At 36.9% G+C, this 13372-nt stretch overlaps 1 protein-coding gene across 1 annotated transcript in view; it reads right to left on the bottom strand.

Moving 5' to 3' along the window:
• The window catches only part of APOB (apolipoprotein B), a 35425-nt gene extending 28640 nt beyond the window's left edge, over positions 1-6785 (bottom strand). The window contains 6 exon segments of the mRNA XM_058834581.1: positions 167-322; positions 508-661; positions 1678-1823; positions 2510-2625; positions 5281-5319; positions 6629-6785. Of these exon segments, the coding sequence (XP_058690564.1) occupies positions 167-322; positions 508-661; positions 1678-1823; positions 2510-2625; positions 5281-5319; positions 6629-6686 (669 nt within the window). The 5' untranslated portion in view covers positions 6687-6785.
• Between the last annotated feature and the right edge of the window lie 6587 nt (positions 6786-13372).

Here is a 13372-nt window from a genome sequence, read left to right as displayed (position 1 = left end):
TCTCTATTGACAGGCAACAATACTGCAGTCTGATCTAAGAAAAGGGTGCAGAAAAATTACATTTTCAAAAAATAAATATAAAACGTAATCATGGTAGAAGTTGTTTATCATTTTAAGTGCTGGTGTGAAAAATGTTACATTATATAATTTTTAATGGCATACTTACTAGTCCTTTTACAATGGCAATAGGGCTGACATGATCTCTGATGGGACTGAAGTTGTCACAGCCTTTCAGGTACCTGGTAATTGAAATATCTTCTGCAACATTCCCTTTTCTGGATTTGAATTCAACTTCACTGTCACACTTTCCGTACACAGTATCCTGGAAAGAAGAAAGAAGTCAGTGCCTTTGCTCATGCTGTCAGACATTTTCTGATCTAATTGAAAGGCACCCTTTCTGATCTGAATGTCCAGGCCTTTTGAAAATGATATTCAGGAATAACTCTGTCTAGGTGAGCTTTTTTCCATTGGTTAGCACAATGAAGTGAATGCTTTCAAAAGACCTACCATTGGAATTGTTTGTATGTTTTCCACCGTTTCTGTTGGCACAAGGAGAGCTGAGATGATACCTCTCTTGAGATTCAGTACGTTCAGAGGCTCATCTTTCTCTGGATACAGCTTGACTTTTGTTCCATCCTGAATGCTGAATTTTAGCTCATTCCTGCCCCCCAGAAAAACAACATTAGTATGAAATCATATTAAAGCCACACAGAACATGTTATCAATAACCTGCTGAGCTAAAGCATCATGTTTATCTTGGTCTAGCATTATTTACTACTCACTACTGTTACTAACAGAAAGTATTACTATTAAAACAACAAAATTCTAACCAAGGACATTTTGATTTCACCAGATTACATCATCTAAGGGCAAGCAAATACCAAGAGCAATGTCTGAAAGTTGGAATTGCATAATTTCAGAGAGGAGATAAATAAATTTTTAGAATGAGGTAATTATTAACTACTGCAATAGGCTACAAAATGATGGGAAGGAAGACTACTAGTCAGAGTCTTTAAATAAAACCTTAATTGTTGTCTGTTAAACATATTTTAACTGTCTCAAACTGGGTTGAGATCTCTAGCTTGTGAGATCTCAAGATGACTACTGAGGCACTGAAAGAAACATGAAGGAGCATGAATAAAATATGCACTGACAAGCACTAGAGACTAGCTGGGTGGAGGGAGTAGAAGAAATTAGTTACAAAATCAGATAAGTAAGGAAAAGATTAGCTACACAGGCCATCAGAGATTGGGATTGGAAATCTGGACTTCAGTCTCAAATACCTTTCTATTGCACAGTCTGTTAGCAAAGGAAAATTATCTCAAACCAGCTGAGTGCAGCCATTTGAGAATGTGTTTACAAGAAGGAAAGATAATTATACTAGCAAGAATCTTTTGGGGCACTACCCAACAACATCCTGATGTAGATGACAGAAATTAAGAAACAGTTCCAGGTGAAAATCTTGTATGAAAAATTCCCTTCCCTACTGGCAATTGAGATCTATATTAATATTAAAGTGTATCAGGGAGAGTTTTCCTGTGGAACCAGCTTATAAATCTACCATGTTAGCATGAAATGTGTTCCATGCCCAGAAAAACATAATCAGGATGGACTGTTTACAGTGCAGCCTGTCCCATGTTAAGGTCCCAAGTATTGAAGATAATTGATATTGCTTACTTGGACATGGCACTTGCAAAGTCCTCAGAGTTCTTGGACTTTTTCAGGATAGCCCTTCCCTCAGTGTCAACGCCAAATGTCTCCCTCAGGGAGCAATGCATTGTCCTCAGGATGAAGCGGCACAGCTGGGGTACCTCCAGTTCAACCTGAAAACACAAATATTATATGTTATTCTTTTTAGCATTACCACATTTCCAGGATCACCCTGATGCTGCTTTGAAAATTCCTTGGGTCTTGTAAAGTGCCAGGATTACCCTGCCACCAGCAGTTGGGAAAGACTCCAAAGTGCTCTAAATAGCTTAAGGTAACTCCACAGAAGAGATAAGAGGGCAATTGCTTGGGGAATAGCATATCATACTAAATCATACTAAATGAGCAACTTAGATTCTGAGAATTTTGAGTATTAGAACTGTATGAAAACTTGAGTCATTACACTGATCAATGTACTTAAACTCTATCAGAACAGTATGTGCTAAATAAAAAATATTTTTTTCCAGTTATTCCATTTCAGGAAAAACCCTCAAATCATGATGAGAAAGTTTTGGGCAAGATAAGATTACAGTGGGTACTTAAATGGTCTATGGGACCTTTTACTCCTACAGGTCTGGTATTGTCTTGAGTTACCATCAGCAGGCTCTCGTGTGTTCTTCATGGCATCAATAAATTATTTTATTTCAACTTCAGAATGTTTGATGGACATTGGTAGACTGAGCCTGGGAGCTAAGGAGAACTGAAGTACCAGGTCATGCCCCTTCCTCATGTAAAAGTCCCCAACTATTTAGGAACTAATTACAAAGTCCCCAACTGGGTGTATTTACTCCTCTTTGCCTACCTTGCAAGTGATCTTTGAGCCGCTTCGAGAATCTGCTGTTCCTGTGATCCCACTTGATGTCTCTGCTTCATATGAGTAAACATATTTTCTGAGGGGTTTAAATCTGGTTGCATCCTCTGCAATTGGGAAAATGAGAGTGTTTATGACCTGGGTAGGATATACAAATGTAATCCTTACAGTGCATGCTTAGTGTTGTGTAACTAATATTAATGCCAAAAAAAGAAAGCCTGAAGTCCCACACCCCTGTAAAAACTCCTTTTACAGGAATATCTTTCAGACAGAGAAGTGATGCCTTCATGTCAGTTGGGTACTTTCTGAAGTATAGGAGAAAATTTGTGGGAGCAGCATAAGTTTTGGGGTCCACTGCTCGGATGGGACCTGACAGTGTGACCCCACCTGTCCTTCAAATCACACCCAAAAAGCAAATGAGAAAAACAGGAGAAAACTTGAAGTGTGAAATTGTTTTAAAAACTACTCTATGGCTTCTAAATTGAGCCAATCAAATTGCAGTTTTCAAATTGGTAATAAAAAGATTCCTTTCAGCTCAGGTTTTTCCATCATAATGCAAATGCAAGGAGCTGCTTTACTAGTCACATGACTGAGACTGAAAGAAAAAAACCCACAGAAATAGAACACCAAAACTACCATTCCTCAATACAATTTCACACAAACTTATGGAGGATCTTTCTGCCACAGACTCTCTGAAATATGATTTACTCTAATTCACTCATTAGATCAGAAAATGTTACTAGGGTAGATTATTTTTAATGGATATAAGCTTTAGTTACAAGAAGAACATCCAGGACAGGGGAAAAGCACTAAATCATGACTAAGACTAGCGCAGGAGGGAACATTTCCAGAGGTGTTTCTCTTTCTATCAAAGGAAGCCACAAAACCTATTAGGCTTCCTCAAAATAATTATTTTCACCTGTATCTAACCTGTCCCTGTTGCCCTCAGACCCAATCATCTGAAATTTTAAACCCTGCAAGCAGGAATGAACGTGGTCATTCCTATGAATATATACATATATTTATATATATATATAAAGAGGAAGAAATAGACTCCTTGTCAAATACAGGTATATAAGATATTCCTTTGGTGTCTGGAATGAGTAACATAAGCCAAACAATATCCTCAATCACAATTTGCTTCCGCTAAAACTACAGGCATTGTTTTAAACTGAAGATGATGATCAGGCACTTGAAGTGTCTGTGTTGGAGCATTCTAGATCAGTCTGAAGCGGAAATTATTGTTCCTCTGATTTAAACTGAGCAACTCACTGGAACTGATTCTGTTGTGATCCTGAATGAAAGGCAATTTCCTAAATTGCTCCTCTGTGGTTATTTGTGGCTGCTTGACCATATACAGTCCTGATCTACTTGTATAGAAAAACCAAAGATAGGTAATCCCAGTGTAAACCCAAATTCCCATCATCAAATCTGTATAACTTTGCCTGCCCATCCCCGCAGGAATGTAGCTTATTCTTCTTTTATCAAATCTTTGTCATGTCAGAAGCCAATGGCAAATTTAATATTGCCCTTTATGTCACACCATTTCATACACAGGGATGACAACAAATTAATACTATAAATCTCTTATTTCCTCACTGCACTATCACTTTTATAAGCTTTTCATACTTTAATAATGTTTTATCTGAGATTATATTAATGTAATTGCTGAACAGAATTATTGCAATAACAGCTAATTGTCATACGGTAATCAGCATCGTTAAAAAATTTGAAAACTTAATTAAATTATCTATTTAACCCTAAAATTAGCTGCTATTGAAAGATTCAGCACTAACCCTGTCACTTTTGGTTATCCTGGTATCCTGTATTCATAAAAAACTTGTAACACCAGTGTCTACATTGTTAAAGTATAAAATATTGCTTCATATTCTGCTTTAAAAAAAAATCGATGAAAAAGGAATAGAGAAATTATAAGCTTAAAAATACAAATAACAAATAGTAATTGTATCAAAAATAAACAGGAAATTGGCAATGAAGCCCAGCAGCCTTTGAGGTGGTTCAAGCACCTGAAGTAAACAAAATTGCCTGGAGATGGTGCTAAAGCACCCAAGAAAGGAAAAAAAAGCCAGACCCTGAAGACTAAGAACAAACCAACCCGTTCAGTACTTTGACCCTGTGGTGGAACATTATGTATCTAACCGAGCAGTCAGGGCCAGTCAGAGTTCATTACAAAGATAGCGCCTGAAGTCAGCATTTCCTGACTCTTGGCTTGTTTAGAGAAATTGCTGTCCTTGCTGACAGAGTTGATGATTTATTCCACAGGTATTTAGTTAGATACCTAAGCGCAATTCTGTGGGCTTAGCAGCAGCTGTGAAGTGTAAATAGAATGTGAGATTCAGCCCACGCTGAAGTTTAGTGTATGTAACCTCACTGTTAAAGCTTCACAATTGGTAATCAGGGATTTCTAGATTAAGGAATTTGAATCTGACAATTAAGAAATAAATAAAAAAACCCCAACCAAACAACAAACCCACAAACCCAATGGAAAGTAGTTTCTTAATGGGAACTTTAAGAAAGTTCAGAAACTCAACCTCAGCTTGTCCAATCTTAGGAAAGTTTTAAAATTATTTGGACAAAGCCTAATGGCTACAATAAATGGCAAGCAGGACTTAAGAATATTATCATGACTTTCATTTAAGTTAAGTTCAGAAGAAAAGATTAGGAAAACTCAGGCTTTGAAAGATGCATTCAGTTAAAATAGTGACATAAAATAACAAAAGGAAATGCAAGCAATCACTTACTTGAACATCCTGGATTTCCATTTTCAGGTGATTCTTCTTCTGTAAAAAACCACAAACATCATTAAAAGTTGGAAAAGCTATTTACAAAAAAAGTTTGTAAAACAAGAGAGATGAAATATACCATATAACATTTTGCTTTTACATTTTTGTCTATTTGACCACACAAAAACGCTGCAAAATGGATGAATGGCTATACTCCAGTTTTTGTATGTTTAAGGACAACTTTGAAGATCAATACTAAAATTCTCTGCCAATAAATCTTTTCTGAATATTTAGAGTTCATTCCTTGAAGGAAAAGAGCTCTGGTTGGAAGCCTATTCAAGAAGAATCATTTGCTCCAATCAGTCTTAGATATGTTCCATATGACTCTATTTAAATTAAATAAAATAAAATTAAAATAAATTAAATTAAACATAATCTACTATTTTTTTTTGCATTTATTGGATGCTATGTCATTCTTTGGGATATCACACATGAATATTTACACATAGCACTTTTCACCATGTTCTCTGTACACTTTCCAAGTTTTCATTCTAGAAATTCTAGGTAGACAACTGTATAGAAATAGACTGTCACAGCAACAATAGCAACAGAAATACTACTATTTCTATTAAAATAAAATTAATAATATTATTAATAACAATTAGAAACAAGGTTTATTGTATAGCAACACATTTTTGCAATGTCAGTCAAGAACTGAACATTAGTTCAACAAAGATGATGAATTAGTCCTTCATATAAAACCAGACCTCTAGACTCACTTTTCTCCTTAAGCTCCCTGAAGCCTTAGATAAGGCTACTGAGCTGTATTCTAAAAAGCCACTTTTTGGGAAGCAAGAATAGCTCACAATGCATAGCATCATATTGATTTCAGTTGTCATTTCTGATCTTAGGAAAAAAAGCCTCTACTTCTTTTACTGATGACTGTGCCCCTTCAATACAAAATTGCATTTAAATTGCCTGCCAAATACAATTTCCTTTACTGCTCCCTCTTCATGTTTGCTGCAAAATAGGTTGGTAACAGCTGAGCCAAGTGTGCATGGTATCTCCAAGCTACAGTAGCTCCATGAGGGTTTAAAAAGATAATGCTACAGAAAAACAGTGAGTGCCTTACAAGTTGCAAAATACATTAAATCTGTTCAAACGCCATCAGGCAATATTCATGAATTTTCTGCATTGGGATCCTCCTATGACTGCCCATTCCTATGAAGGGAAGAAATTTTATCTTTGCCTTTCTAATTCTATAAGCCATGGTCCTTTTGATTTATTTTTTTTTAATATTGTTGTTTTAATGGGCTCATAAATAAATAAAGCAGTAAAGAGCATGGACATAAAAGAGAGTACTTACGTGTGAGAACACCACTGCTGAGCAGCAGGGAGAGCAGCAAGAGCTGCACAGGGCCCATGGTGAGCCCTGGTCCCTCTTGCCACCCTTTCTTTTCCTCTTTTTTCTTCTGTCTTCAAGTCTTCCCTGCTGCCTCAGAGGGAGAGTGAGCCTTCTGACTTGGACCTCCATTTATATAGTCTGTAGCAAGCAGCTGAGTCAAACAGTTTAGAAAGCTCAGAGTAAATTGCCAAAGGTCCAAAGGTGAGAGTCCCAGATCCTCACTGCGCTCCACACCATGCCCTGCTTTGGTTACTGATAGTCACAGAAACATTTAGGTTGGAAAATACCTCTAAGATCATTGAGCTAACCTGCAGTAAACTGGGGACTCTCCAGTTAGTCAGGACTGCTCATAAATGATTGACAATGGCTCAGCGAGCATTCCTGCTGGCTCCCCATCCTTCCTCCTCTGAGAATCGAAAACTATCATTTTGTGAACTCTGTGATTTCATGACGAATCTAAACACTCCTAAAATACTATCCAAGTGCCTCTTCTTCCTTGCCTGGCCCTTCTGAAGAGTTTAGAGCCCTCCACTATTTCAGTCCAGTAATTCAAGTCATCCCACCATGTTCCCATGATGGCCACTATATCACTCAATCTCTCCTGCACAACGGCTTCCAGCTCCTCCTTCCAACACAACATGTTGTGTTGCACTTGAGTTGTGCTTCTGGTCCTGCCACCTTTTGAGGGGAAAAGCTATAATTCCTATGTGATTATTCTCAGGTGCATCCACTGTCTGCAACACATCAACAACTCTTGTGTCTTTGTTGCCACAAAAGCAGGTCCCCACGCGTCACCTCTGCTGAGACGGCAGATCAAAAGACTGTGTAGGACACGGTCCCTCAAACACTGGCATGCTGCCCCAGGCTTATCTGAAGGCAGAAGACTGAGCTGGAGATAAGTCACTCTTCCAGTTCACTGGTGTTTTCCTTAAGCAGAGTTTTGAGAGCAAAATCTCCCAGCAAGAGACTCTAACAATGTATTCATGTAAATGTACCACATCTTCATAAGAGTGATTACAATGCATAAATTAGAGATAGAAGAAATTATCGCTGAATCACACTTTAGTATAGATGCTGAGAGGCTCAAGAATAAGAGCACTTGAGAAAATGAGAATATTGTGCAACTACTGGCAGGAGATCAAAAGTTGTTTTTTTTTTTCTTTGGAACAAAATTTGTCATACGCCTTTTAAAAAATATTTTACTTTGACTTGAAATATTCAGGTAAAACAGGTCATGCATATGCTGAAAGTAAGCTCTGTATAATGCTTTTATTTCCTTATTTTTAGGTTAAATTTTTGCTTGCTAATAATAGCAAAGATATGAAAACAATGATAAATTTTATCTGAATGAAGACAATAAACCTATAAATAAGATAAACTTGATTAAACGCAAACAGCTCCCCCTTTTTAGGGTTATGTGTATTGGCAAAAAAGACAGGGTTTATGTCATGAGAAATTCTAGTAGTTTGAATTCTTTCTCTACTCATATTTATCAAAGCTAACTGCGGTAAAAAAAATTGGCTATGGAAAAATTTAAGAACATTTTGTTCAGTAAATTTAATTTTCATATATCTGATCAAATGGAAATGTTTTGACATTCATATATTTAAATATTTTTCCTTTGCTTGTTGAGTCAAAAATCAAATTTTGGCTTAGCTAAGCAGTAATTTCTATAACCCTGAAATGTTACTATTTTACCATACATCATGGTAGTTATCTTTAAAGTCTCGTATTTCTTCATACCCTTTCTCTCTTGGACTTAGTAGCTGGATTACATTTCCCAGGGTGCACTGAGATCATGTAACTCCTAACATCAGCTCAGCCAAATGGTAACCATTGATGTATGATGGCCTGTATTTTCCAATCAGGGAGGCATCTTTCTCATAGTCAGGTTTTTGTCTGATGACATTAACAAAAGTATGCTGTTTTACAGACATTTCTTGCAAAAATTCCTTTCGTGAATTCATTGGTGTTGGAGACACTTGGAAGACACTTTGTTTTTACCATTCTTGGTTTCTGTCCTTGGCTTCTACCAATCAAAGATACAATAAATCAGTAACACATTTTTATTTTTTACTTCTTAAAGCAACATTTTTTTGTTTACTTTTGTGTTCACAGCACCCTCAATATGTGCTATGATATGTAAAAATGACGTTTTCTTATAGTATGATCGTACCAAAGAGACTGCACAAAGATAGCATTTTGTTCGTAGCATTTAATTCATTTCTGCACGCAAAATTAAAGGCTTTGACTATTTCCTAAAACCTATTTACTTGTTCACTGTAGCACTGAAGATAAATAGAGCTCTGGAGTGCCCAGCATTCAGAGTTAGCTATTTCCCTGTTTTGCATGTGTCTCCTCACTGCCTTCACTGCCCATGGTTTTTCGGGCTGAAGTTGAACCTGACTGTATTAATATCATCTTGCATGGCTATAAAAAGGCTACAAAAGTTATGACTCAGCTCATAAGCATGCAGGTAACAAGTGCACCAATCTGCTGTGACAGTTTTATACTGCTGTATTACCTAGTGTCCTTGATTTGGCTGAAGTAGAGTTAATTTTCTTCCTTAGTAGCTGGTGCAGTGCCATGGTTTGGATTTAGCATGAGAATAATGTTAACAGCTCACTGAAGTTTTGCTTGTTGCTTAGAGTTTACCCAAGGTCGAGATTTTTCAGTTTCCCACACCCTGCCAGAGAGGAGGTGCACAAGAACCTGTGGGGGAGCAGAGCCAGGACAGCTGTCCCAAACTCGCCACAGGGATATTCCATACCAAGGAACGTCATGCCTGCTGCATAAACTGGGGGGAGTTGGTTGGGAGCTGCCAATCACCACTCAGGATGGGCTGGGAATTGGCCAGGGTGTGGGGAGAAACTGGGTTGAGCATCACTTGTTTCCCTTGGGTTTTATCTCTCTCCTATTCATCACGATTCTTCTGGGTCACAAAGCCCATTGCTTTTGCCTTCATCAGACATACTGCATGTGGATTGAATCAATGGTCTTAGGAAATGCAGGAGGTAGCACAATATTTCTGATATGCCAAATTAATTTTATACAGAGAGATAACTTGTGTGTGTGTATATTATGGATGTGCAAAATCTCTGACATGCTGTGGAAGCCTTAGCAATTTTGGAATTGTTACATGTATAGAATTGAACAAAAAATCCATTTAACACTCAAACTTTAACCGAGCCTATTAAACTGATTTGGGTTTAAATTTTGTTTCTAAACCACATTGTGCATTTACACTTTATTTTTGAAAACTCTTAGTTGTAGTTCTCCTGACATTCATAATCTAGATTTTTTTCTTAAAAGAACAATTTATTTTATGAAACTCTGTCTTCAAACTTCACTTTTTTCTGCTACTGCACAGAGAAATCTGCATCAAATCACACATCTGAATTCACTCCTTTCTACACTTGTATCTTCTAATGAGGAGCTACTTTTGTCATGTTTTGGAAACGGCAACAATAGTTTTCTTAATATTGATATAATTAAGAGAAATACCATTAACTTTAATTATGTATTCTATAGCATATATATAAAAATATTTTGTATATATTATGTAAGTTCATATATTATAATGTAAGTTCATATATTATAGATATGCTGTGATATATTATAGAGTGTAGTTTTTTCATCTGCTTGGTGATACCGAGAGTTTCTTTGTCTCTTTGAAGACTGGTCAGGTGCATTGACAGTACTTTTAGGAGAGGTTTTTGCATAGTCTTAAGATAAGACTTCCTTAATTAACTCACTGAAACACTTGATTATGTTTTGCATCTCATTTTCATTCAATGACTTTTGCAAGGCAACGAAACAGTTTATAGAAGCAGTTATGGTTAGTAGTAAGGTACTTACATTCCTTATATTCTTTCCTACTTATATTCCAAACAATCATTTTGTCTTTCCTTCTGTCCCTCCCTCTTTTTGTTTTTTCTTCATTCTTTCTCCTCTTCTCTTCTAAGAAATGTACCCACTATGTGGCATTCACATTTATTTTTATCTCACTTAGGTCAAGGCCCAGCACTTTTGTTATTTGGGAAACATTGGTCTTAGCCTTCTACTGTGTTTCCCAGTTCACAGTGTCATCTGTTCAGGTCTTAGCATGTCCCTCATCAGAGAAAAATGGTTGTATTTTCTGGTGAAACACCTATGGTGCTAACTATAACCCAGTGGCAACTGGGGGAAACTGTGTCTCCCAAAGGAGGTGTTGGAGGAGCATAAACATACCCTCTGTTTGTCTAAGAAATGCTGCCAGAAGCCTGCTGAGGCATCAAGAGTAGAAAAATATTTGGCAAAAGCCATCTCCCCCAGAATTTCTCTCCTTGTAGGTAGTGGAAAATGTTTCCTTTTTACATATTTATTTAGTCCTTTTGAGTATATTCTTGGGCAAAGGGTCCGACTTTTTTTAGAACTAACAAGAAAATGTACTGAATCCTTTGAACCTTTTATTCATACTCTCATTTCAAAGAAATAAACCTCCTCAGTTCCTTCATTTTGTTTTGTCATTAGGCAAAGAAATTTGCTTTTCAAAACTGTGGTAGGTTGGATGTCTAAATTCAGTTTTGAATTTTGCCAAGACATTCCTACACAAATGTTGTAACCCTCTGATTTATTCTCTCTCATCAACAAGGTGACATCATGTACTTGATGTATTTCTAAACCAGTATTTTTTCCCCATTGCTTTCCTATTTGTCCATACTTTCCATTCATATACTTGTTTTTTATTTGACCACTGGAAGACTGATCATGAATTGTCTCTTTTACTATTAATAATACTCTTTCTGCTTCAGATGTTCAGTGCATCTGCAAAAAAAGGCAAGAATAATAAATGACCCATTTACTCTCAGAATGACAATCTGGGGATTTCCTGTAGTAAAATTACATGCTGCTGTTCTAGTAACTTCCATTGAACCAGTGGCATTTTGTCATCCTTTCTGACCAGTTGTAATGTGCCTGCCCTGCCAAAATATTGTATTCATGACATAAGTGGTTCAGTGAGCCATGGGTTTTGAGAACTCCAACTTGAAACTCTGTACACCTTTTTGCTTCATGTCTCCCATGGTTTCAACTCTCCATCATTTTCATACTGCTGGAGCTCATGCTGTCTCCACAGGCTTTCATGTACACAGGATGCCATCCCTGCCTGCAAAACTCCAACCGCTTTCCCAAAATTAATTCACGCCACCACTGTGCTTTCTATGACGCTTATCCTCATCTCAGCATCTGGCCACTTCTCAGAGCCTCAATTTTTTTTCCAGACTTACAAGCTGAATTCATCAAAACAGAAACAACTTCTTTCTTTAGGCTTTAGTTTTTTTTAAAAAAAAATTATTATTGTTATTTCTTTTCAAATATTTATCTGTCACGTGTCAATTTTCTACGGAATACCATGTTCCTTCTGTATTTTCTACAGAATACCATGTTACTCAAATAGTAAAATACTGAGCCTTCTGCACTTCAATGAAATGGAAGCTTTGAATGTAAGAATTATCATTCATGGTAATAGTGCCTTGCAGTTTTTCTTTTTGCTGTCTTCTGCTGCTCACAAGTACACTGAGGAGTAATGTTTAAATATTTTCCAGTTGTTTTAGAACATTTAGAACATTTTTTCCATCACTCTGAGCAGTTCATTTATCTTGTTGCTTTTGAGAGCTGTTCAATAATCATTCAAAGTGAAAAATTCTGACAGGTCGGTTTCATTCTCCCTGAGCCGATCCATCAGTTTGATCCATCAGATTCATATTGTGCAACAAAGGTTTCTACACAATATTATATGGAATTATACTAGATCATCCCTCTTTTTAGGGCACTATTCTCCTTGAAGAGGGGAAAAGAAAAAAATCCATTTTCATACTAGTAATATGGAATAAAACCACAGACAGACTAACTTGCCTTAGAGAGCATAGGAAGCCCTCACTACCAGCTTTCTCCTAATGTTAGATAATTAATACTGCAGAAGAAGCCCCCAGTGACACACCAGGTGCTCAAAGGCCACAAGGAAGTCTCTGTGGACTGAGCTCACATGTGACAGCTGAGGAAACAGGTTTACCCAGTGTTTCATCTGAGGAGGAGAAAGAGGTATCTGTAGATAATTTTTCCCTTTATTAAGGTGCAGATGCTATACAAGGAATAAAAAAAAAAAAATGAGTCAGTGCTTCTGCATGATGTTACCAGGAACAAAAACGAAACACATGAAGGCACAAGAGTGACGACAGCAGATATGGCTGTCAGGTGGGGCTGAACTTTAATCTCTGTATTGACCAGGTTATAATTCTCATTCCTGGATGATGAACTGCACCTGTTGGGATGGAGGCTCTGAAAAGTTAAAAAAAGGGGGACATGTTCAGCATCTTATTAGTACTGACATCAAAGGTTTTTCACTTTCTGGTCACCTTTGAAAATGTAATCTTAATTAACAGTGGGTTCAGTCCCCTTCCCTGGCTAAAAATATTTTCAAAATTAGAAATATTATTATAGTGGTTGTGATTTTAAATTCTAGGGCAGGTCAAGAGTCAAAGAGATTTGAGAAAAAGCCCTGCCTTTTATCTCTAAACACAAATTGTATCATTGAAATATCTTCATCTAACCCATACTTCTGAGTATTCTGCTGATTAAACACCAAAATCTACCGATGATATTCAAAATTCTTCATTTTTAGAAGGCATCTGAGAAGAAAGGACTTTTTACCTGCTGTTTGAGTTC

This window comes from Poecile atricapillus, chromosome 3 (assembly GCF_030490865.1).
Source record: "Poecile atricapillus isolate bPoeAtr1 chromosome 3, bPoeAtr1.hap1, whole genome shotgun sequence".
Classification (NCBI taxonomy): domain Eukaryota; kingdom Metazoa; phylum Chordata; class Aves; order Passeriformes; family Paridae; genus Poecile; species Poecile atricapillus.
The sequence above is the reverse complement of the archived record's forward strand: the minus strand, read 5'-3'. Positions and strand labels throughout refer to the sequence as shown.